Consider the following 24,261-nt stretch of genomic DNA (forward strand, 5'->3'; position numbering starts at 1 on the left):
TGGACTTCAGGGCCACCGTATTAGAGAACTCATACACACCATCCGAACCCGTGTTTCTAGTCCCAAAAGTATTGCAGGTTAACGGGAGCTTTCAAAGTGAATTATAAGATCAGATCAAGTCTTTTAATGACACAAACTTGCACAAATGAAGATATAAGCACAAATAAATCCTTAAAACTGTTATTTGTTTTTTCCTTTGAGCTGCCATGAATGCTAAATTTCTGTTCTGTGAAACAACACAATTTCAATTCAATTCAAAATAAGCATAAAGGGCTGAAATGTCATTAGCTGATTAAAATAACAAATATGACACAACCTCCTCTTTGTAACATCACATCATTTTTATGTCTCGAGAGCCAGGTTTCATAACTTTAAAAGTCACAATGATTTTTACAGACTTTCTGAACCAGGGGTAGAAAAGGGCGTAGATCAGCGGATTTATGCAGGAGTTCAGGTAGAACACAGATGTGACAAAAGCTACATATGAAGCATTGACAAAGTCGGCGGGGCCTTCCAGAACGACACAGTAATACGGAAGGAGACACACAAGAAAAACCAGAACCACCACCCCGAGGGTCCGGGCTGCTCTCAGCTCAGACTTCCTCACCGTCACACCACCCCTCTGAGGCTGAGCTGCAGCTCCAGGCCGGATGGCCCGAATCTGAGACACGGCCGCCACAAACACCCTCACACACAGGACAGTGATGGCCGTGATGGGGATGACCACCGTGATAAAAAGGTCTGAGACATTTTCTGCACTGCTAAAGCTAATCACACACTCTCCGAGGCAGAGGTTAGCCTTTCCTGGATGTTTAAGGTTTTCCCTCATCAGCACAAAGTCATAGAGCAGAGAGCAGATCCAGCAGAGGGACACAGCGAGCCGAGCTCTGCTCAGAGTGACTTTGGTGGGATAATGCAAAGGGTAACAAATCGCTACGTATCGGTCAACTGATATGAGAACCATGTTTCCCACGGAGGAAGACGTAACGACGACATCTAAAACATAGTAAAAGACACACAACAGGTCCCCCAGATACCAGCAGCCGTCCAGAAAAAAAATCTGGAAGAGAATCAGGAAGCCCACGCAGAAATCAGAGACCGCCAGAGAGAGGATGAGGAGGTTAGTCGGAGTGTGGAGCCGCCTGCAGAACAGGAGGTAGAACTTTGTGACCTCAACATCAGAGTCTTTGACAGTTTTCAGGTTCACATTAAAAGTTACCTAAAGTGCGAGACGGAGACGATGACCAGCAGGTTGAGAGTCACGGTGGTCAGAGAGACGAAGCTCAGCATGAAGGGGATGAGCACAGCAGCAGAGGGAGAAGGCTTTGTCCTCCTGCAGGAGGAGTTGAGGAGTTCTGGGAAACAGAGTTCCACTTCCTCCATCTGAGAGGGAGCTGCTGAGCTCTGACTGCTTCTCAGACAACTGCAGCCTCTTATGGTCTTTGACAGGAACCCCCCCTTGGTTTGTTACTTGGTTACATGTCTGTAAGGACTACGGACCCTTTTTTATTTATTGATTATACATTTAAAATTTTCTTTTAAAAGCTTAGCTAAAGTAACATGCAATGAGGCTTTAACGTTTTTATGGATTTGTTTTGGGATCATTCGAGGTTTCCAAAGTAAAAAAATGACCAGATCGATTTTGCAGATACTACAGTTATGTCTAAAGTCCCTCACTACTTACTACCACTACTTATCTAGTGTTCTGAAAGTTTCCCAGAATTCTCTCCAAAAAACAGTATACATGGATTCTCACAATATTGGTGAAAATAGACCACAATGCCCTGTGTTTCAATGATTTTTTGTTAGGAAAAATTTTATTTTAATGTTTTTATAAACCGTTTAAGTTATTGTCTGTGACTTTAAAAATAATCTTTGTAAAATCTCTTTTTTTGTAAATAATGAGACTTTACCTCCATAAATTGGGATGTCATAATTGGCATTTTATTTTAAAACGTAGTGAGTATGGTGTGAATCTCGATCCAGGATATTTCTATCACAGCTCTATTCCAATATATAAAAGAACAGGCGTCGTACAATTTCAGCGAGGCACAAACCGCAATTATTCATTTCTCCTTCATTCACATGCAGAACGGTTGGCACTTCAATGTTTTTAACCCTTGTGCTATCCTAAATTATTAATTGCAAATTTGTCATTATCGCGATTTCAAGCTGTGCAATATCCCACATATCGCAAAAGTCAGCGAAAATCACAATGAAAGGTAAACCCCAAATGTGCTAAAACAATCTTATGGCTACTTGAACTATCTAATGAATTGAATAAATCCCTTTGTGCATTTGACCAATCAGATGGAGCCCTTCACGTTTTTGACCAATCAGATGGAGCTTTTATGTCAGATGTTGCCCTCCTAGTTAGACGAGGGTCATTTGGAGACTAATTAAAGGTATTTTGACTCTTATTTAAATTAAACTTTTGCAGTGAAATGGAAATATTTTTGTTGTTTTTGCTATTTGTTCATTTATCGCAAGTTATATTGTCATCACAATACTGATCAATAATATCGTAAGTTTTTCTCATACCATGCAGTCCTAATTACATCAAATCCTTTAGGTGCATTCTTCCCCCTTCTGAAGCCGCTGCTTTTCTACACTCTGAAAATGGATCTGATCAGCTGGTCTCTAAATTCGATCGACAAAGTATTTTCCACACTAAGGAACGGGAAAGCGGACCCTTCCTGCCCGGACGGCACCCACGCGGCTGGATACACCATCGATCCATGGGGCAAGTGGAGGCTGGTGTGCCTGGCCCAGCTGTCTGTGGAGGATGTCGAGGACGTGTACCTATTTGGATTTCTGATAATTGGATTCCTCGTAATTGGGATCCGAGGATTTCTAATTTATCAGGCGGTCTGGGAGCAGAAGATGGAGAGAGGCAATCAATCAAAGCTCCTGGGAAAGATTTTTCGGGGAGGAGAGACTCAGAATGAGAAACTTTCACAAGCGGATCAAAAGCTCTGTGCTTGTCTTGCCCACTTAAGCAGATTGCTTGAGACCCCTGAACTTGTGCGGAAGATGGATGCCACCTTGGAGCAAGTTTCTGCCCGGATTTGAGGGAAGACTGGGCTAAATTCACCCACTTCTCATTCGGACCAATCTCTGCCTCACACAAAGCGAAGAGCCAGTCGAGGACTCTGCCGGCAGTACAAACAACCTGATGGCGCCAAAAAGTATTTTATCTAATCAGACTCCCCGAAGGAGCTATGGACAACTGTCCTTGGCTCCACCAAAACAAAGCCGCTTCTACAGAGTGGACTACAGCAGCTGTTCTTGAGGGTTGATAACTGCAACTCACCCCCTCCCTGCTTGTCCTCGGCTTCCCAACCCCCTCCCTACCTCCTCTGTGAGCTGCCCGGAAGATGTGCCTGGCTCACGGAGCTGCACCTGTTGGACAGACTCATGGGGGGCCCCCCACTCCCGTCCACCACCCTTTCCCCCCTGAGCCTCATGTACTGTGTCTTTGTCTGAATATGTGCTATTTGTGTTTAACCGGTGTAGTTTTTTTCTTGTATCAACACATTGTACGCAGTGTAGGGATACGACTTTTTTTTGTCACCAAACCCAACCCCAGGCCCTCTTCGTGGTCCATCTGCATGCTATACAAAGGTGCGCCGGCGCAGGTCATCTAAGGCGCTCGGCTGCATTGACCTCAGTAACCTCTCGAGATGTGTGTGTGTATCCTGTGCTGTTTGTCTGACCTTCTTCATCGAGATGTACTGGAACTGAGTTTCTCCTTGTTGGGATTAATAAAGTTTTCATTCATTCCTCTTCATCTTTATCCACCTTTGTCATGGTAGGGATAACATGTCATTTAAGGATCGGGTCATCTGGACCCCATGGGATAGCACAAGGGTTAAGAAGAAGGCTATCCATACATCACCAACAAATGTGAGTCCCTGATTGGTAAAAGTTCAGCTGTTTGACGTTAAAGGTGTTGACAGTTCAGTAACACCCAGTTTGTACATAGGATGGACTTAACAACTGGCTTAGTGACACCTGAACGCAAGGGTTTGGAACGCGGAAGCCTAAAACGTGGGTTTACCAGCGTTTACGTAGACCAGTAACGTGCAGTGAGGTTGATGGCAGGTGAGGCACTAAGTGTTCAGCACACATTTGGCCCTCTGTAACTATGTCTGGGATTTTCCAAATTCTGGCGCTTTAATCAGTTATCAAATGTTGTCTGTGAAAATGATGATAAAAAATAAAATGAATGATTTTACTTACATTTTTTTCCACTTACTCCCATTTAAAAACTAAAAAAAACATTGAAAAGCATGTTTGGCCTTACTTTTTGGGTATATGTGTCGATCCTTCTCCACAAAAAGCTCTTTGGTCTGTAGGAAAAGTTTTCCTTATTTTCCTTTAGTTTATATGAGTTTCTTCCTCTCAATAGAGACGTCTCCTCTTTCTGTTCTGTTTCTACAGCACCAGTGTAGCTACAAAGCAGCTGTCAGCTCACGTCTGCCCCCTGCTGGTGAGGCATGCCTCACCTAAAGCCTTTTCTGCGGGCCTACAGCAGCGTTTTCACTGCACGTCCCTGTCAACATTGAGTCATGCCGTCAGACGTGAGGCACAGCGCTTCAGAGCCTAACCCGGAGTTTCCGCTCCGTCTGTGATCGCGCAACACCCAAATTCTGCGATTTTAACCTCAGAAACTGTGGAAAACATGTTGAGTTGACTGAAAATGTGTATTTAACAAAGATCAGTGGAAAATAATATCTACTTAATTTACCTTTTTATTGAACATACCGCTGTGAATGTAGCATTAGGCTATGTCCAAATTCCCTTACCACTTAGTGCATTAAATAGGGCATACATGAATTTTCCAGGGTACTAAACTAAACTAAACTAAACTAAACTAAACTGGACATCCCTGCCCTTAGACCCTTCATCTAGGTAAGGAAAAACGGATTCCTGGAACAAAAAGAAGCCTCAGTGATGTCCACATGAAGGAGAGATCCAATTCAAAATAATTACATCGCCAATATCAGTACCAATGCTTTTGTCTTGAAATGTTGTGTTTACGAATATTTTCTGTAATACACACACTTTTATTAATTAAGTGTATAATAAAACACATTAAAGAGACTTTTCGCAAATAAAAATGATAATTAACTAATCACAACAATGTGAACTGTGAAAAAAATCAAAAAAGCAGCAAAAATGTAAGCATAACAGCATCGTAAAAGTATATATTTAAAAAATAAAAAAAGCCAGTAATGAATTGTAAAATTTAAAAGTGAAAAAAATAGGCAAAAGCAATACTGTAAGAAATTTAAAAAATATAAACAACACAACAAAAAACCCTGCCTTGGGTGCAAATATGTGGCTCCTTAATGACTCTGCTCTTGGGGTTGCTGAAACCCCCACAGCTTTTGGTTCCCTGAAGCACATTTTGAGTTGCTGCCCTGGATAGGTACACATGGTTGAAGTCAGCTGCAAATCTCATCTGATGGAACATATTGCTAAAACAAAGTGTTGCATAAGAGCACATAGCCGCGTTTCTCCATGACAGAATCAGTATCTGCTTGGTTTTTACATCAGAAGCTTTGACCAACAACCATCAGTAGCCTCTGAGCTCATCCATGAGTTTGCCATTTACAGGATAGACACGGATCTATCATTAGTATTAGTATAGTTTTCAGCTTTGAGATTTCTGGTGTAAAACAGACATAGAAGTTATGACACATAGCTGGAAGAAATCCTTGGAACACTGTTTAATACAGCTTTGTGTTTTTTAGACATATTTTCCTCATTATTTGACAGTCTTTGCTTTGTCTTTGGATTTATACAAAAAACAGTTTTAACAGAGAAAATTGCAAAGTAGAAAAAAAAATCTGAAAAAGGAGTACTAAGCTTTGATCAAACTTGACAATAAATTGATCAAAATATGAGAAGCTTGAACAAAAGTCTACAGCTGAGATGGGGAACTCCAGGCGTCAAGTGTCGGTGACCCTACAAGTTTTTCCGATACCGTCGGCCTGTTCACAACCTGGATCAGGTGTGTCCAAGCAGGAATGCATCCCTCGATTGCATCACAGGTTCACAGGAAACTGATTGCATTGAAGCTCGTTTCAAATCTTACTGTAAACATGCCTGCAGGTCAGATGCTGCTGTTGTACTAGCTTTTATTCTCCACACAAGGTAGATTTTTTCTATGTAGAAGCTCTTGAAGATCCTACATTAGGTTGGCATCACGGGAATCAGCTTTCAGAAGTCCAAGCGTCATGATTAGTTTTATTGATTTTCTGAACCAAGGATAGAAAAAAGCGTAAATAATCGGATTCAGGCACGAGTTGAAGAAGGCCAGAAAAAACATGAAAGCGGCAGAGAATGTGTCGATCACGGTTTCCTGACCTGACAGCGATGCAGAGTAGGAGGGGAACAGACACACAAAAAACACAAAAACCACAACCCCAAGAGTGCCGGCGGCCTTCATCTCAGACTTTCTCACCCTCACTTTGGTTTTGCGAGGGACGGCTGCAACGTGAGAGCGCATGGCCCGCCCCTGAGACACCGCCACCGCAAACACCCTGGCGTACAGGACCACTATGACCGTGATGGGAAGAAAGAAGGACACCACCTGGTCCACAACTTGGCTGACGTAACTGAGACGAACCACACAGTCTCCGGAGCAGGAGCTGAACTTGCCTGGCTGTTTGAAGTTGTCCTTCATCATCAAAATGTCGTAGAGGAACGAGCAGGTCCAGCAGAGGAACACGCTGATCCCAGCTCTCTTTGGGGTGATTTTGACAGGATAATGCAAAGGATAACAAATGGCCACATATCTGTCCACTGATATGAGAACCATAGTCCCTATAGAGGCACAGGTAGTGGTTACCATAAAAATGTAGTAAAAAACACACATGAGGTCACCCAGATACCAGCAGCCGTCCAAGAGCGGGATCTGAAACAACAGGAGGAGGCCAACAAAGAAGTCTGCTACGCCCAGAGAGAGCAGGAGGAGGTTGGTGGGAGTGTGGAGCTGCCTGAAGACAACAGAGTGCATCACCATGACCGTCATCCACCAAAAGACATCCAGGTGGAGGAGGTGTCAGCGATTACCTGAAGTGGGAGATGGAGATGATGAGCAGCAGGTTCAGAACCGCAGTGAGAACAGAGAAGACGGACAGAAGAACTGAAGCCAGCAGTATGAAGGAAGGAGAACGCCTCTGTTTGTGACACGAGCTGTTGAGCTCTGGAAAGCAGAGGTCTCCTCCTTCCATCTTCAGAGCAGAGGGGAGATCTGCTGAACTCTGGAGACGCTGCACGCTTAAAGCCTCTGCATGACCCTCCTCCCTGATGACCACAGGGAGACGAGCTTCACAACCGTGACTAACTTTGTTAGAACGTTTTCCTGTGATGACGAGGAGGAAGAAAACAGGAATCCTCTGATGAAACAATGTTTGCTGTGCAGGAGAATTAGAAGAGCAGCACAAAGAAAACCTGAAAAACTAATAAAAGAAACTAAACCACATAAACCTTTGCTGTGTCTTTAAATATTTGGATGTTTTTTTTCATTTAAAATAAACTGAATGGTTTGCGGAAACATCTTTTGTGGTTTATTCTGCTTGTTTTGGTGCTTAAAAGGATCTTTGGTGCCGCCTTATGTTGGCTTTTACCTTTATTTAACCTTTATTTAAGAAAGAGATTTTCAATTGAAAATCAATGGATTTAAATCAGTGACTGTATATGACACCTGGACCGACCCCTCCCCCCTTGTGTTCCAAATCCCATATGGAGAAAAAAATAGCTGTTACTCAGTCATTCTATTGGGAGCCGGTTTAGCTCGTGCTGGTTTGCGGTGCCTTCCATCCGTGAAACCCAGGCTCAACTCCGGGCTGCTCCCTGTTCCCTTCTCTACTTCTATGCCGGTCCCAAGCCCAGTTGCTTTGAGAGGGTTGCGTCAGGAAGGGCATCCGGCGTAAAACATTGCCAAGTTTCCCATGCGACTCGTTCGCTGTGGCGACCCCAGATGGGAAAAACCAAAAGAGAAACAACAACTCAGTCATTCTATTGGTCAGAGTTAACATTCTTGATCTGATTATTTTTTAACATGTTCTTGATAATCCTCATATTTTTCGTGATATTTTTTTTTAGTAGTTCAAGTTTTTCAAGTTATTAACGAACCAATCAAATGCCTGATTTGCCAGAGTATGTTGCTATAGAAACTCTGACTGACTTGAACCAATCACTTCTTACTGCAGTGGCTCCAATATGGCGGTGTCTTTATAGTAAAAACATGATGACCGAATTGACTTCATTTGGTTGGAGCCGGAAGTAAACCGTTTTCTATCATGGCGACATCACACTGACTCACTCAGTCCAGTTCTCATTTACAGTCAATGGTTTGAATACAAAGAGGTGTAGTTATATGAACAGCTGCAGGGATTAGAAATTTAAAGTTGGTGTGATGAATGTAAAGGCAGAGCAGCTACGAAAACTACAATAAAGAAAAAGCTCAAACAAAAATAACTACAGAAGAACAAAGAAAAAAAGAACTAGAACCCAAGATTTTCACTACATAGTTAACAGCTACAGTCAGAAAGATACAAACATGCTAGAAATACATCCAATAATATTTACTGTTTCTTTTCAGGAAGGAGATGTGTTTTTCTTAAAAGAGCAGTACAACCAAATTTATTCTAAGAATTCTCACCAACACAAATTTAACTACTTCTGTGGTTAGATTTTTTTCAAGTATAATGAGGAACAAACATCTTGTATTGTATTTTCTTTTAACTTGCTTTGAAAAGGAGGTTTTTTGTGGGCTCTTTCTTTTAGTGAAATCACCGAAGCAAAGCTTTTTACATCTGGAGGTCATTGATTAAAAATCCACTTCAGACTTATGTCAGGATCAAAACATAGAGCAAAGTTGATGAATTTAAATCATTTATTCAATAAAATGTCAAAGGTAAAGTTAGCTTTAGCAGTTTAACACAGAGCAAGGCCACGCTGCAACCATTTAAAGAACATTTCCTGAATAAGAAGTTACAGCAGAAACGTCAGAATGCAAAAAGAACATCTTGTTCAGTTTATTGTATTTAAGAGCAGAGACTTTAATCCATAGGGATTATATTTTAATGTATTGATAGATTTAAAAATTCAGGAATATTTTTATTATTTTAGGACAGCTTGACTTTCCACAGAAACCTAGGAATAAAACAAATGTACGGTAAGTGAATATTTTGTCCAAATGTGCATTTCTTTCATTGTAAATGAAAATGGTTCGTGGGTTGACTGTACCTAGTACATCCAGGCCACAGAGATGAGGGCGGGGTTTCTGTCCTCATATCCAGGCAGAGCAGACCGGCGCCTCCTCTGGCCCTGGCTGCACCTCTGGAAAGATGGTGTTTTGAAAAATAAAGGCTTAGATGAGACTTTTGTCTTCCTTTTTGTGCAACAATGCATATAGATAAGTGTGCAAAGACTGCCGTAAATGAAGTCACACAATGGAGCTTCAGCAGAACCTTTATGGTTTTCCTCAGAGTAATTCTGCTTTATTAGTCGGGATCCATACCTGCAATTTTCCAAAGGTCCAAAGGTCAAATGCTGCTCCTCTGCCGCCCACCATTCATGTTTCTATTTTTTTATTTTTATTATGTATAGTGCATTTCTTTTTGTGAAAATTCCTCTTTTTTTCCTACGTGTATATTTTAATTGATAGTATGACCAATGAAAAGCAAAAACCTTATTTCAAACTAAAAGTTTGTTCTGTTTTCCATGCTAGGAGCTGAATTTTACTCTGAAATTGTTAAGAAAACAGTACCAGATTACTAGCTATAAAAAATACTGAGGCGGAGCCAAATGAGACAGCAGCACTTTGTACCACAAAATGCACAACTATGTGGTACAAGCAGCAAATTTGGCATGGATGTACCTTCGGATCTCCTCTGTCAGAAAAGCACGTTAGTGATGAGAAAAATAAAAAATGGCGGCCATGTAAAGATGGCGGCGATACACTAAACTGTTACTATATGCTATGTGTCTATTTGCCCCAGTTTCAACAATATGGGTCGCTCATTCATAAAATGCAGTCTTTAAACTTGAGGTGTCCTTCCATAATCCTATTGAATATAAATTAAAATCTTTGTTTTTCCCGTGGCTAACATGCTTCTCAAAAAGAAGGGATCCTAAGGGACGTCCATGTCACACTTGGTGCTTGTACCACAAAATGCCAGCTCTACTCCAGGTAGTTTCTCTAGGTTTGAGAAGTAAAATTACAGAGCAAAACAAAAGTTAGTAACAACTGCCCCTATGCTGCATTTGGCTGGTTATGCAGCTCTTCACAGAGAGGGAGGTTCCAATTATTAATGTTTCCAGCATCTTGTTTTCGTGCTCAGCCTATCTCTCATTGTCTTTCCCCATTAGTTTAGGGGTGGGAGGTGTGAAAGGAGTGGGGAGGTTGTGTGTAGGTAATTTTTGTGCTTGTGTATTTTAATTTTCATGCTTGTTTTTATATTATTCATTTTGTTTTGTTTTAACGTAAAGCACTTTGTTTTATGCTTTTATGTGAAAAGGGCTTTAAAAATAAAGTTTGATTTGATTTGATTTGATTTTGATTGTAGGTGGATATGGGCTGTCTGCTGGGGGGAAAATGGTCGTAGACCACTCAACAAACCTGCGGAGAGTAAATGTTCATGCACCTTTTTTCTACGCGCGACAGGTCCTAGAGAACACTTAAACAACACATAGGTAAGGGTGAAGCAGGTGAGACGGAGGCGTGTCATCCAAATATTTCATTTTTTTTATCCCCCCAGGTCCTGCGGACTGTACAAGAAGTCCATTAGTGCTCCTCACATGATAAGTGTGTTCAGCCTGACTGTTAGAAATAAGTAAATTAGACAATCAGAGTAGTTTGTGTGGACATCCTGACTAAGGTCTCAGGTTTATCCGACACACAAAGCCCACATGAAAGCAGCAGAGCTCAGTTTTTTAAATTCATGGATTTAAAGCTTTTTCTGATCATTTTGGGAGGTGAGACACGGGACGCACCTGGACACAGTTATCTCCCTGTTTGATGCACAGCTCTACTTTGCAGTGCAGGAAGACTTCACTGTTCCTGCCAGAAAACTGGAAGGTGTTGAAGCAGAAGTAGTTGGAGGTTCCCTGTCCGTTGCCTATCACCCTGATGGTTTCGTCGTCAGGGTTGGGACAGCTGTTGAGGCAGACAGCAAAGCAGAGACGTTAGCGTATGGCAAAGAGCAGCGTAGACAAGTCAGATCTTTGCACAGGGTCTCGCCTGTTTTTAATGAGGTCGTATCTCAGGTTTCCGGTTGGTGACGGCTGATCAGTCGCCCAACAGGAGTCCGTAACCACAGAAACCGCATTGCCATCAAGTCCCTCTGTCTTCAGCTCCACGCAGATTTGTTGGTTCAGATCGAGTTCTTGTTTTTCATCTAACTGTGTTGTGAGGTCTGAGCTGGTGTATGCCTTCATGGTCAGATTGTAGCTCCACTCCCCAGAAGAAACATGCTGGATCATTGAGCTAAAACAAAAAATGATGTTCTTTAATGGGGGCTGGAATTCTGACAAGCTCAATATTATCTGCTAAACATTGAAATATGTTTGTTTCCATAAGACGGACGGTACCGGCCCGTGGGACAGTTGGTACCAACTCGCAGAGAAAAAACCCACAATCTACTATTTTTCTGTTTTAATCTTATTTTAAGTTAAAAGGGAAGCTTTATTTTGAAAAACTACAGGATTGTCTGCACTAAATCTGGCCAAAATAATACATAATTGCTCGGTCGCATGTCAAAAATCCATCCGCTACATACTTAAAGCAGCGGCACCGACCGCTAAATTAAAACCCCCAAGGTAGCAAAGTTAAAAATAAAAGTACACGGAAAGTTTCTTTTGGCAGAAAAGAGCCAATGACGAAACAGTAGAAAAACAAAATATAGATAGCCGCATTTAATAAATAAAAACTAGAAGTCTATACTCCAAATGTGGATTTATTGTCATTTATTGTCCCACAGACTATAATAATAATGAATAAAATTCAGCGACCGGCTGTCTAATGTTACAAGGATGCTGCTAATAAAGTTGCTCACATGTATGATTATAATTAGAAAACACCAGTTTTATTGAACTTTTTTTAATCTGTTGCACCTTTGAAGTCGGACACGCTGAAGTTGGCGTCTGATTTTTGAAACTTCCATTTTGTCAGATATGGGTTACGGGAAAATAAATCCCATTTTTTCAACCCTTGTGCTATCCTAGGCACTTTAACATTGGGAGTGGGGTCATCTAGACCCACCAGACAGTGCTCTGAACCTTTTTTCTTCAATGATATGTGATCTACACTGGTGTCCATGGATTACATGAAATTTTTCCACCTTTATCGACCTTTGTCATAGTAGGGAGAACACGTCAAAGTAAGGGTGGGGTCATCTAAGATAGCACAAGGGTTAATGGTTCCAACTGGAAATTTAATGATTAAATAAAGTTTAAAGCAGCTGCAGACATTTTACAGAGGATGAAGATAAACTTTACCCTCAAAAACTGAGGGAAATTGGAAGCTAAAATAATAAATAAATCAGACGGCAACCCCAACCTCGTACAGGCCGGTCCGTGACAATAATATACCGGCCCCTCTCCTGAAAAAGGTTGGGGACTACTGCCTTCAGACTGTGAAGAAAGTTTGGTTTTGGTCTGATGTTTCACAAAGAATTGTAAAAGCAGCTCGGAGACAGCGGCTGAGGTGGAAGAAGAAGAAAGTACTTTACATGATCGCCTCAGCATTGACCACGCCCACCTGGTATATCAAACCAATTGGTTACGAATTTTAAACTAATGCCTTCAAGCCTAAAATGCATATTTTGGGAGCGTAACAACAAAGCTCAGACGTTATGGAGTCTGAACCGGTCTTACGAAACGCCTCACCTATGCTTGAACCGCATGGCCAAGCTCTTCACCTCTGGTTGGCTGAGGTAACAGGAGAAGTCCACACGCAGCTTTTCGTGACGGACGATCTCCCCAGTCGCGGCTGTCTTTGTCATGATGGCGTTCTTGTAGATGATTTGAGTGTCGTTTGCCTGCAGATTCATTCCAGCTTTATTTGTCTTCATCCCAAACAGTTTCATGTCTGCAGTTTACATGTTCTCTTCCATCATGTGTGGGTTTTCCTCCCACAGTCCAAAAACCTGCTTCATCGTTTAATAGATGATTACAAATTATCTCTAGGTGTGTTGGGATGGACTCCAGCAACCCTGTGACCCCCAAAGGGATTCGGTGGATGGATGGTCAAACATTGACATGTTGGAATCTCTTTATTTCTGTTCTCTAAACAGTTTCAGGCTCATTTTTGCAGACATACCACAGAAACAACTTGTTAAACTTTTGGCCTTCAATTTGAAGACTGAAGCTTGAAAAGATTTGAGATTTTGTTAAAGAAAAAAAATCTTCAGACTGACTAGATGAACCATCATCTGATTTCATCTCCCAGCTTATTTCTGATTTCTTCCAGTTGAATTTTCCCTTTGAACCTCAAATAAGAAGAAGAACATTAACCTCTCTTGAACTACAGAGGATACCCACCATGATCAGGGTTCCACATGACTTCTCAGTGTCAAAGCCAAAGGTCACCATGTGGGTCACGTTGTCCATTTCCCCTCTGCAGGTCTGGTCATTGAGGTGTAAAGTGGTATAGTCGATGCGTTCGTCCTCCAGGAGACAGTTGGCCAGAACCACTGAAGCAGATTTCTTCTCACAAACTATCGGCTCACCTTAAATTCACACGGAACAAAGAGAGGTATTTTTCTGGTTCATTGCAAAACCCCGGCAGATAAAAACCACAGCTAAGGCTACCAAGTCCAGCATGTTGATTTAAAACCCATCAAGGCATTTCATAAAGTCACAGACTACTGAGATAAGAAAGAGGAGAAGACTGATAAAATTGTTTTATTTTTCTTTGATGACTCACCAAAGCGGCCAATTGGTTTGTATTTAGAGGCAAAAATGGCACGGCAAAGGCAGCGAGGCTTCTGACTGTGGCTGTCCAGACCACAGAACTCATGGGAGCTGCAGATCTTCTGACAGGCAGTCCGCTCAACTCCACCTGGAAACAGAAAATCCAATTAAAAAGCTGAAAACGTCCTTGTCTTTGTCTATTCCCTGCAGCAGAGCCATGACTTAAACACTAGGAGAAACATCTATTAATGGATCTATAAGTAAATTCCCTTTTTTTAATCGTAACATATATTACTGAATTATACAAAAATTAAGTTTCTAAAAACTTCACTAAAATAACATTGTCAGTGTCGATTAGGACAGATTAAGAAGAATGGGTGTAGCAAAGGCCGTACAGTAGCTGGTCTGTGTCCGCCAACCCTCCACCCTCACACCGCTGTGGAGTTGGCAGGCCTTGGCATAGGCCTCCAGGAACTGGCACTCCAGCCCGTCCTTTGCCGGGTATTTGCACAAAGTTTCTGAGCAGGCACTCATGAAGGGCTGAGGGTTGATGTTGGAGCTACATATGTCAAAGGGCGCCTTCTGCAGGACATCACACCTGTTAAACCGGAAAAAAAACCCAGAACATTAGAGTAAAGAGGAAAGACAGTGCTAGTTTTGTTTTATCTGCATTTACCATTTGACCGTGTTGTTGCAGTTTATGGAGCTGTCAGCTGCATCTTGATACTCAGTGTTACAGCTGCGTGAAAACAAAAACAATTATTAGATAAACACTTTGAGAACATTTAAGGAAAGAATAATGACCTGGAGGGAGTCTTACTCTGCTGTGCTGTACTGAGAGACTCTGACTTGTGTCAAAGTTGTTGAATTCTCACATAAACCCTGGAAAGTTGCTCCATTTGGTCCTTGGCATCCAAGACAGATCGTGTAAAATGTCAGTAATGTTTGACAGGACAATCTTCAGAACATCAAGTGCTTTGAAGTGTTTAACAGAGATAAACAGACACACTGGTGCAACTTGATCTGCAGGACTGACTTTAGCTGAAAGAAATGAAAAGTTTACTGTCTGTTCTTGAGTTTGTCCTCTCTTTTTTCCTGCATGGTAGTTTATCCTCCTCCTGCATTTCTTCTGACTTCCTTGTCCTTCTTTGTTAGACAGAGAGAAATGTAGCACCACTTTTATTGGACAGATAATACTGTTACAATAGAAAGTAAGTAAAGACTTCCTGAACACAGCGGGAGTATATTTGCATAAACTCCTTTTGCTTAACTTTTTTTATAAGCGTTAAAACTAAGCGTTAAAACCAATATTTTCCTCATTAGCTTGACCACAAAACCTCAGCCCAATTACATTTGCTGAAAGTTAAGGTTGTTTTTGTAAACATGGAGTTATGTTGGATGGATAGACCCATGCTTGGTCTGTTCTTACTTTTGAAAGCCTACAACGACCATCACAGGAAATAAAGCACACGAGGCATGCATGTGCTTTAGTTTCAAAATTTATACCCAGGCTGAAAAACAATAGAAAGATGTTCCTAGCAACTGGGGTAATGGGGTTTATCTATACTAAATGTGGCAGGAGAGATATCAGATTTACTGTAATAAGAACAAACATCAAGGATCAGTTAGAATGACTCCACTGTATGAACGATGAAGTCCTTGACGGGAACTTTGAGCTCACCTGTAAGGTGGATTGTTGCAGAGGACCCATCAAAGAGGACCGTGACTGTGAAGTTGGAGGCTGCGATCTTGGCAGTCACATCCGCCTGGTCTTTGGAGAGCTCCACACCGTGGAAGAGCAGATGACTCGAGCCGAGGGGCAGCTCTCTGCCACCAAGCTTCGTGACAGGACAGAAGACGGGAGATGACTGAGGACTTTTGTTCCAAAGGGGCATCACTGGTTGGATGAAGAGGTTCGTTCACCTTTTCAACAGATATTTCGCTAGAGGAGATATTTCTTTAAGCTTCTGGGCACACCGACTACAAAGGTTTGGCAATTGATCAATCAACTCTTTACCACAGTTCAGGTAAAAATCCTTCTTGAAACCCTCTTATTCAGAACTCAAACGTCCTCATCCAATCAGGGATGGCCCATATTACCCACCCTTCTTATTTCATTTCAATTTCATTTTGATTTCTGGATATTACTTTTGTTTTCCAAAATGTTTTATTTTTTAGTTTTTGTTTCTGGAAATTTGATTTAATTTCTAAAATCTATTGCTTTTTTTATTATTCATGTTGCTTCTTTCATTATCTTGATCTTTAAAATGTTTTTGCATTTGTTGATTTGCACTTCAAATCACCGTAGATTTCATTTTGACAATGCTAAAGTCCGTTAGTACCTTAACTCTGCCACCTTGTTCCAGAGAAATCTCGTTCCCGTCCAGATTCAGGATCACTTTATCCAGAAAACTCATGTCTCTGCGTCGTCTCTCCTTGAAGACCCCCGTCACATGCAGGCCGGGCAGGGAGGGGGACCTCAGCAGAGAGTACCCACACCGGTCGGGAAGGGAGCTCATTTTTCCACTGAAGTCAATGATGGTGGAGCCGGTCACAGAGCACACAGAGTTCCAGGCACAGCTGACGAGGAGCAGGATGGAATACTGGTCAGAGATGTAGGGACACGGTACCTAAAGTCTTAAAAATGTCCTTATATAAATCTACCTCCCATCGCCCCGGCAACGCTCATTAGGTCCACACTTAGAGACGGCTTTTGCAACCCCGTTGACATCACAGGTAATGGTGGAGCAGGTGCTCAGGTCTTGAATAGTGGTGTTGGTCACATAAACCGAACCTGAAAGTGTGGAACATGGATTCCAGCAGCGTTTTCAAAGGTGGGGGCTTTTTCCTCTTGGAGTTAGAAACCTCACCCGAGAGTCTGCATCCGCTCACGTCCGTGATGATGCCTCTGTTTGTTTCAGACGCCTGAAACGTCTGTCTGGAAACCGTGAGACCGTTGACAAGAGCATCTGCTTCCTGGAAGACACCAGAAAAGCCGCAGCAGGCAGGTTACAGTCAGCCTGCGTCAAAGTTTGCAGCTTCAGTGACTTGTTTCCTCAGAAGGGGATGACAGACGCTGCTGTGCCAGAGCAGATTTCGATTTCATTCTCACGGCTTTTCATTGTTTCAAGGTGCAGAACAGCAGTTTGTCAATATTTCAACACGTCATGTTAACCAAAAATGTAAGTATAGCCTACAGCTCACAGAATGATGTAATCAAGCTCCTAGTTTGAGCTCCTGTCCATGTCTGCTGTAATGACGGGTGTCTAACAAAGCCACATGCCCCGCCCATTCCGCACCGCACGCACACATTGTCCTGCTGTGTTTCGATTCAGGTCGTGGGTCAGATACGCACCACGCTGCTGTCGTTGTATCCAGAGTAAGTCCTGATTCCCAGGATTGATTGAGCCCCAAAATTTCCGAGTTCAACTTGCTGAATCTGTGGAGAAGAGAAGGAGGTTTCTGTCAAACCATCTTCATGAGGTTTAGACGGACTCACTGACTGATGGGAAACTCACCTGGGACATGTTGCTGTCCTTTAGCGGAATGACGTTTACGCATTTCCCAGCAGACTTGAGGGTGGGCAGAAGTTTGTGGACTCCTGATCCGGTTGGGATTTCCTTCGTGAGCACTGACAGGTCCCCTCTGTCAGCCGTCCCACCTGACATCAGGATGCAGTCGTTGTCGGCTCCACGGCCGTACGAGGCTTTGAAGCAGAGAGCAAATCTGTCTGCGCTGAAGTCCACCTGTTCAGCGGAAAGAGGCAGAAAAAAATCGTCAAGCACTCTGTGAAGATTCAGAAACGACTGGATATTCCACAAAACCTTTGGACAAATATTCTGTGGATTGATGGGACAGAAGAAGAACTTTCTGGAAGCGGTCATATTGGAAATACAGAGAGCAGCAGTCAAACATGGGGGTGGGAGTATGATAGTGAGGGGCTACTTTGCAGTTATGATTGTTTTCGTTACCAAAAAAAATCGTAAACGGTAACATTCTTTCTCAGTACATTACATGTGCACAGGCTGAAACACACTTGGGTTCTGAAGCAGAACCATGTCCCAAGCCCTGCAGCAGGTAGACCTCCAAAATGATCCGAAGCCCTATTTGGGCTTTGTCCAAATTGCCTCACCATAGAAAATGGTTTTTGTTCAGCTCCAACCACAAAACGTCAATTCAGACTCCATTTTTTCATGATATGGACGCCGCCATGTTGAAGCCGGTCACTAAGCAGTGATTCGTCAAGTTGGTCTGAGTCATTGTTTCTATGACAACCACTTTCGCCAATCAGGAGTAAGCTTGGTGGAAGGTCACACCCCCTACCACTTGAAAGCGAGCTAGACAAATTCTCATAAAAACGTTAGGAAATTCGAACTTGAGGACAGTGGACCCCACCTTCTTTTACTGAGGCATCTGATTGGTCAGTTTATAACTGAAAAATAAATTGAACGACGAGAGGATTATCAAGAAGATGTTGACTGAGTAACAGCTGTTTATTTCTCTATAGATGTCTATGGGATTTTGGCTTCTTGGAACCACTCCCTGTTAGGAAGTTGTAGGGGGAGGGGTCACTCAGTCCAGTTCTCATGTACAGTCAATGGTTTGAAAAATGTTTCATTTGAAAAAAATCTAAATATGTATTTTTTTATCATCAGAAGACAGTGGATTCATAAAAAGTCTTCATTAAATGTTCAGATTTATTAGGCGTTTACTGTGGTAAATGGGTGACGCTATATTTGGCTTTTAAAAAAAAGAAAAATTAGTGAGCTTGTTTGAACTGCATTAAAATTCAGGGCATTGGATAAAGTATTTTACGGGTTATGGAGCGGTGAGGGAAGTCAACCTTCATTACATTTTTTCTTTTGTGTGGGAATAATCTACTTTTAGTTGAATTCAAATACTTAAAAATATCTATGAAAAACAGCTTCGTGTTAACAAACCTGCTAAATGTGAAATAACTCGTTTCAAGGCCTAGTTAGTGATCATTTCACATGTTACTTTGAGGTTTTGAGTGTAATATAGGCACATGTGAACATGTATGACTCACATAAGCTTTCTCGTATCTCTGTCCGTAGAAGTGAATGGGGCAAGAACTGAAGTTAATCTCGCCAGAACTTCTGAACGTTTGACTGGTTGACGCTGAACCTGAGGAAAAGAAAAATGAATGTTTGTCTTTAGAGACGGCTTTGTATGACACAGAAGAGGAGGACGAAGGAACATCTCAGCCCCTTTGACACGTCTGCAATTCAAAAAGGAAGCAAAATGATCCCCAAAAAAACCAATGAAAAAGGTTTTTGGTTGACAAAATATAAAAGAAATGACTGAAGAAAGAAGTTTTTAAAGCAAAAATCACACAAAAAAAGATGAAAGTAGAACATTTTTAAAACAATAACTCTGGTAGGTAAACACTAACAATGAGATGAAACTGACATGAATGTTTTATAAATCAGCCTCCTCACCTGACAGAAAGCTGCACACGGTCAGAATCACCCTGAAGAGCTTCATGTCTGCCTTAGGATTTCTGTGAAGAAAAACACAAATGAGTTTTTATGAATTCAAATTGTCCTTGTGTCAGCTGGAAATAATACATTTTCTCATGTTCAGTCTCCTTACTGTCCTGACCTCACAAAGAACAGCATCTTAGTGTCTATGAAAGATTTGCTAAAACGCACAAATCTATGACTTTCTGCAGGAAATCGGCTCCTAAAGACAATACTAAGGAATAAAAACAAAGTAAAAGTGATGACCCAAACGGCTTTCTGAGCTCTTGCTCTGCAGAAGAATGATTGAGAGTAGCAGGCTGTGAGCTGGAGGACACGTCCCACTGGAGCTTTGTGCTTCACAAACTCAAACAGCTGACATGAAGCGACTGTCAGTCTCTTCATCCAGAAGGTGGTTCTCCCAGCCCAGCTTCTTCAGGGAACATTCCACCTTTAACTCTGTAATTAACGCAAACACAGGCCTGAAGGCGAGAACCTGAACCTGACAATGGCAGATGAACGATTTAGGGACGGCTATTGTGTGGCAGGAATGTTTGTGGCTTTCAGATCGCCTTTGATGGTGTCAAGAACCCTGCAGAACAGCATCAGCAGGCTCTCCTGATGGAGCTCTGCTTTTGTGTTTTTCCTGCAGAAATGAACTATAAAAAAGTCACACCTGAGCTTAAAGGCTCTATTGAAGCTTAAAGAGACAAACGCTGAAGAGCTGCTTTATCCATTCACCTCTTGAGGTCTTATGTGAACCCCGGGGACGCCTACAAGCCACTAAAATAAAGACAGAAAAGGGTTTTAGCACTGATGTTCTTTTTAAGTGACATAAAACACTTCAGGAAGTTCTAGTATAATTACGTCTATGGTGGTCAGTTACCCTTATACCAAGGGAAAACTCGATTCTAAAGGTGTGGATTAAAAACGGATACATGCGGGAAAATGCCCTTCGAGGTGCGCATTATCAGAAATGAATTTATTACACTTTGTTGTTTTCACATCTTGTTCTTACAGTTTTGCATAAAGTAGTTGCTGCAACATTTCGTTGTACTTGTACAATAACAGTAAAGCTGATACCCAAAGTAGGATGCATGTGTTTTCATTTCAAACTAAAATCATGAGGATTCTGAAGATAGCTGTCCTTTAGATTTGTCTTGAGGTTTATATAGACTTTGTGTTTAAAGGGCCAAACTAATGAAAAATGTGTTTTTTAACACGATCTTGCTGCCTTTTTTTATAAATGATGGACATATATAAAAAAATGTAAGCTCGAATTTGATTTGCAGATCAATATGCAGAAACGATAGACGGCAGGCTTAAAGACGGCATGATCCTAATCAAAAGACCACTGGGAAGACTTTAAAAATAGATCAAAAGATGATGGACGTTTAGTTCTTTTTTTTCTGGGTCTGTTTCACCAGGTTTAAGTTCTAACACAGCACTTATTGTTTTTAAGTGTTTTTTTCACCAGTTGTTTCATAAAGTTTTGTTTTTTCCATTGTTATGTTATTGTTAAATGTTACTCCACTTATTGAAAAAAGTTTTTATCAATGCCTCTCTGGTCCTCCATGTTACAATTACTAACAACCTGTGATCATGAACATAAAAAGAGCAGAAGAACAGACACACACAAAAAAAAAACTAGATTCTCATCCAGACTTAAAGGTTTGCCTCTGCAAACTTCAGTTGATTCGGTTTGAATGAGCAGGAATGTTGTTAAATTCCCCATTTCATGCTTTATTATTTAACCTACAGCACTCTAACATGAGAACCTAGAACTGAAACAGTCTAATCTGCTGAGAAGCATCATGCAGTTGCACCAGCTGCTCATTTGGGGGCGACATTTCCAGAAACAAATCCTGATCAGGATGAAAAACAAAAAACAGATTTTCCCTCCAGTCCAGGCCTCCATCTGTCACATAAACACCTCCTTTTCATTTTTTATACTTAAGAAGAACATTCTAATCTTTTTAAAAGTATTCTTAATTTTCTTATTAATTTAGAATAGTTATGCACAAAATAAAACACAAAGGACCTTGTTATAGATTCTTTATTTCAGAAACTCACTGAAGATCTGTCTTTGGCTGAGATCTGAGGTTTTATTCGTTTGTTCCTGATCTGTTCTTCTTGTCTTCTTATCTATTCTGTAAATTAAAGCAAATTCCCTGAAAAACGGACGATTTGTTTGTTATCAATGAAATGATTGACTGAAGAGAAAAAAAGGGGTTTTTGTATTCATGAACGCTGACCAACCGGGCCTTTTAGGATTCAAAAAAGGAGGATGATGGAGGAACCGGAGGGTTCAGACAGGAGTTCAGGTGAAACAGGAAAATGTCACCCATCACACCTGAAGCCCAGAGAGAGAGAGAAACAGAAACATGGAGGACAGCGTGACGAATATGGACACTGGAGGAGGACGCCAGCTTCTCCTGCAGGAGGAGTTGAGCAGATGTGGAGATCAACACTCATTCAACATCTACCATCAAACGATGATGCAGATTTCCAGCAGGCTTCAGTCTTATGAGTCATTTTCATCTTTTTCCTCACACTTCCTCTTCCTCACCTCCTGCTGATGTGACCTGTTCCTCCTCAGTGGAGCAAATCGTCAAAGTCTGTTTGACAATATTTAATGAATTCAATGCGTCTAAATATGAATGGTTAACGATGTTGAGACGAGACATCATTATATTTTATTTTCCAATCAATTATGCCTGAATAACTTAAATATGTTTGATAAATCTGTTTCATGTTCTTGTCTTTTTTGTTTTTACAGCCTGAAATAAACCAAACTTGACCTTTAAGATTTTCAATTCTGGGTTTTCATTAGATGCTTAGATTATACTCATCAAAATAAAATAGCTCAATGGTAATTTATTTTGTTAAAAGAACAATGGGGTCTTTGCAACACTTTGAATAGTTAATTTAGCATTTTTTGTTAATACGAAATAGATTTCAGCACCACAAAACAATTTTTGAAATGTTATTTTCAAAAAATAAATTAATATTTCAGTTGCTTGGAAAGACAACTGAAAAAAAAAATTGTGATGAAATTCAGTTTAAAATAATAGAATTAAGTAATTTTGAAGGAGCCCTTTGACTATTGAACTATTTCTTTTTTTATGACTGTTTGGAATTCACATTTTTTATTTGAATCTGACACAAAACGTTCTGTAATTTGGACTTTTTAAAAGAAAATTTGACTCTTTTATTAAGAAGAAAAATCAGTCTTTTTTTTTTTTTTACTCCACATTGATCTGAGAGGAGCCGGCTCTCAGAACCTGAAGAGTGATGATGAGTTTAGCAGATTTTCGGAACCAGGGGTAAAACAGAGCGTAGATCAGAGGGTTCAGGAGGGAGTTAAAGTAGAAGAGAACGAAGGCGAACGACGACGCCTGGAACTGGGCCTCCTGCCCTGTTTGGGTGACAGAAAAATACGGGCAGAGGCAGATCAGGAAAGCCAGCCCGACGAGTCCCAGAGTTCTGGCAGATTTGAGTTCAGACTTCTTCAGAGTGACTCTGGCCGAGCCGTGAACGGCGCAAGTGCGCATGGCTCGAACCTGAGACACGGCCACCACAAACACCCTGATGTACAGAACCAACACCACCGACACAGGCCCGACGAAGAAGAACAGAACATCCACCAGCCCCGAAAACTGGTCGAAAACAACCACGCACTCCCCTTGGCAGGAGTTATGACTGCCGGGCTGCTGCAGGTTGTTCTTCATCACGAGGAAGACGCAGAGGAAGGAGAAGATCCAGCAGCCCGACACAGAGATGCAAACTCGCCTCTTCGTCACCTTCATGGAGTACCGAAGAGGCTCGCAGATCGCCACGTAACAGTCGACCGATATGAGCACCACCGTCTCCACCGAGGCAGAGGTGACAACGTAGTCCACAATATAATAGGCCACACACATGACGTCACCAAGAAACCAGCAGCCGTCTATGAGCAGGATCTGAAAGACCACCAGGAGGCCCACAAAGAAGTCTGAGACGGCCAGAGAGAGGAGGAGGAGGTTGGTGGGAGTTTGGAGCTGCCTGCAGGAGCAACAGAGGAACATTACTGTGCAGAACCTCATTCACACACAAACTGTTCTGTTCTGCAGCCTAAAACGTTCAGAATACTTGAAGTGTGAGATGGAGATGATGACCAGCAGGTTCAGCGCCACGGTGAGCACAGACATGGAGCACAGTATGATGTACATGAACATGGATTCTGCAGGAGGACGCCCGCTTCTCCTGCAGGAGGAGTTAAGCATATGTGGAAAACAGAGTTCAGCCTCTTTCGCCTGGGTTTGCATCCTCAGAGGAGGTGGGAGAACTCTTCAGTGCGTAACTCTTTTATGCCTGCCACCTCATCCCTCCTCCCTCCCAAGTATGGAGGCTGGATCCGTCCTACACCTTTGGGATCTGATCCAAGCCTGGTGCCAGGAGACTGACGTCTTCCAGAACAGTCAGAGAAATGTCACTTTTTATGAAAAGTTTTGTGTCAGCGACTGTCAGCATGACACAAGTCCTACCTGAAGATGTGCAATGACAGGTGATGGACCACGTAATGTGGAACAGGGACCCTTCAAAAACAGAACAAATAGATAGAAAGAGTTATCTTGGGCTTCTTTGAGGTCTGTTTTTAAGTTTCATTGTCAACACCTTCTTAGTCAGCCATGAAATGTTTAAAGTTTGGAAAAACGGAGGACAAAACCAGACTGGAACACACCCACACAAAAATCAACGCTCCAAACAAAAATTCCCCTGCTAAAGCCAGTACATGTTCAGGCCTCTCTAAAGTCTGCTAGAGAGCATTTGGATGATCCAGAAGAGGATAAGGAGAATGTCCTATGGT

General features: G+C 41.8%; 4 protein-coding genes across 4 annotated transcripts; all 4 read right to left on the reverse strand.

Moving 5' to 3' along the window:
- Positions 1-328: 328 nt before the first annotated feature.
- On the reverse strand, positions 329-1,383 carry LOC111946806 (trace amine-associated receptor 13c-like). Its single transcript, XM_023951190.1, has 2 exons — positions 1,264-1,383; positions 329-1,219 (listed from the first exon to the last, which is right to left on the reverse strand). The coding sequence occupies exons 1-2, from the start codon at positions 1,381-1,383 to the stop codon at positions 332-334; spliced, it is 1,008 nt and encodes a 335-aa protein (XP_023806958.1). The 3' UTR covers positions 329-331.
- A 4,192-nt stretch (positions 1,384-5,575) lies between these two features.
- On the reverse strand, positions 5,576-7,231 carry LOC101173022 (trace amine-associated receptor 13c-like). The gene has a single exon (XM_023950863.1). The coding sequence runs from the start codon at positions 7,040-7,042 to the stop codon at positions 6,197-6,199; it is 846 nt and encodes a 281-aa protein (XP_023806631.1). The 5' UTR covers positions 7,043-7,231; the 3' UTR covers positions 5,576-6,196.
- A 1,666-nt stretch (positions 7,232-8,897) lies between these two features.
- Positions 8,898-19,910, reverse strand: LOC101173267 (alpha-tectorin-like). Its single transcript, XM_023951168.1, has 18 exons — positions 19,392-19,910; positions 18,980-19,077; positions 17,451-17,678; positions 17,288-17,371; positions 16,803-16,908; positions 16,597-16,726; positions 16,275-16,512; positions 15,614-15,770; positions 14,753-14,837; positions 14,609-14,671; positions 14,328-14,530; positions 13,946-14,080; positions 13,561-13,748; positions 12,907-13,058; positions 11,261-11,506; positions 11,014-11,176; positions 9,265-9,357; positions 8,898-9,171 (listed from the first exon to the last, which is right to left on the reverse strand). Exons 1-17 carry the CDS (start codon positions 19,435-19,437, stop codon positions 9,265-9,267), a joined length of 2,415 nt encoding a protein of 804 aa, XP_023806936.1. The 5' UTR covers positions 19,438-19,910; the 3' UTR covers positions 8,898-9,171.
- Positions 19,911-22,569: 2,659 nt separating this feature from the next.
- LOC101173513 (trace amine-associated receptor 13c-like) lies at positions 22,570-23,668 on the reverse strand. Its single transcript, XM_023951169.1, has 2 exons — positions 23,544-23,668; positions 22,570-23,456 (listed from the first exon to the last, which is right to left on the reverse strand). Exons 1-2 carry the CDS (start codon positions 23,627-23,629, stop codon positions 22,658-22,660), a joined length of 885 nt encoding a protein of 294 aa, XP_023806937.1. The 5' UTR covers positions 23,630-23,668; the 3' UTR covers positions 22,570-22,657.
- Between the last annotated feature and the right edge of the window lie 593 nt (positions 23,669-24,261).

This window comes from Oryzias latipes, chromosome 21, assembly GCF_002234675.1.
Source record: "Oryzias latipes chromosome 21, ASM223467v1".
NCBI lineage: Eukaryota > Metazoa > Chordata > Actinopteri > Beloniformes > Adrianichthyidae > Oryzias > Oryzias latipes.

Coding starts and splice junctions, on each gene's coding strand:
- LOC111946806 (XM_023951190.1), bottom strand. CDS start 1,383: ATGGAGGAAGTGGAACTCTGTTTCCCAGAACTCCTCAACTCCTCCTGC. Junction 1,220..1,263: donor GCTTCGTCTCTCTGACCACC/GTGACTCTCAAC, acceptor CTCGCACTTTAG/GTAACTTTTAATGTGAACCT.
- LOC101173022 (XM_023950863.1), bottom strand. CDS start 7,042: ATGACGGTCATGGTGATGCACTCTGTTGTCTTCAGGCAGCTCCACACT.
- LOC101173267 (XM_023951168.1), bottom strand. CDS start 19,437: ATGAAGCTCTTCAGGGTGATTCTGACCGTGTGCAGCTTTCTGTCAG. Junction 16,727..16,802: donor GAGCGGATGCAGACTCTCGG/GTGAGGTTTCTA, acceptor CCACACTTTCAG/GTTCGGTTTATGTGACCAAC. Junction 14,531..14,608: donor TGCAACAACACGGTCAAATG/GTAAATGCAGAT, acceptor CCGGTTTAACAG/GTGTGATGTCCTGCAGAAGG.
- LOC101173513 (XM_023951169.1), bottom strand. CDS start 23,629: ATGTTCATGTACATCATACTGTGCTCCATGTCTGTGCTCACCGTGGCG. Junction 23,457..23,543: donor ATCTCCATCTCACACTTCAA/GTATTCTGAACG, acceptor TTGCTCCTGCAG/GCAGCTCCAAACTCCCACCA.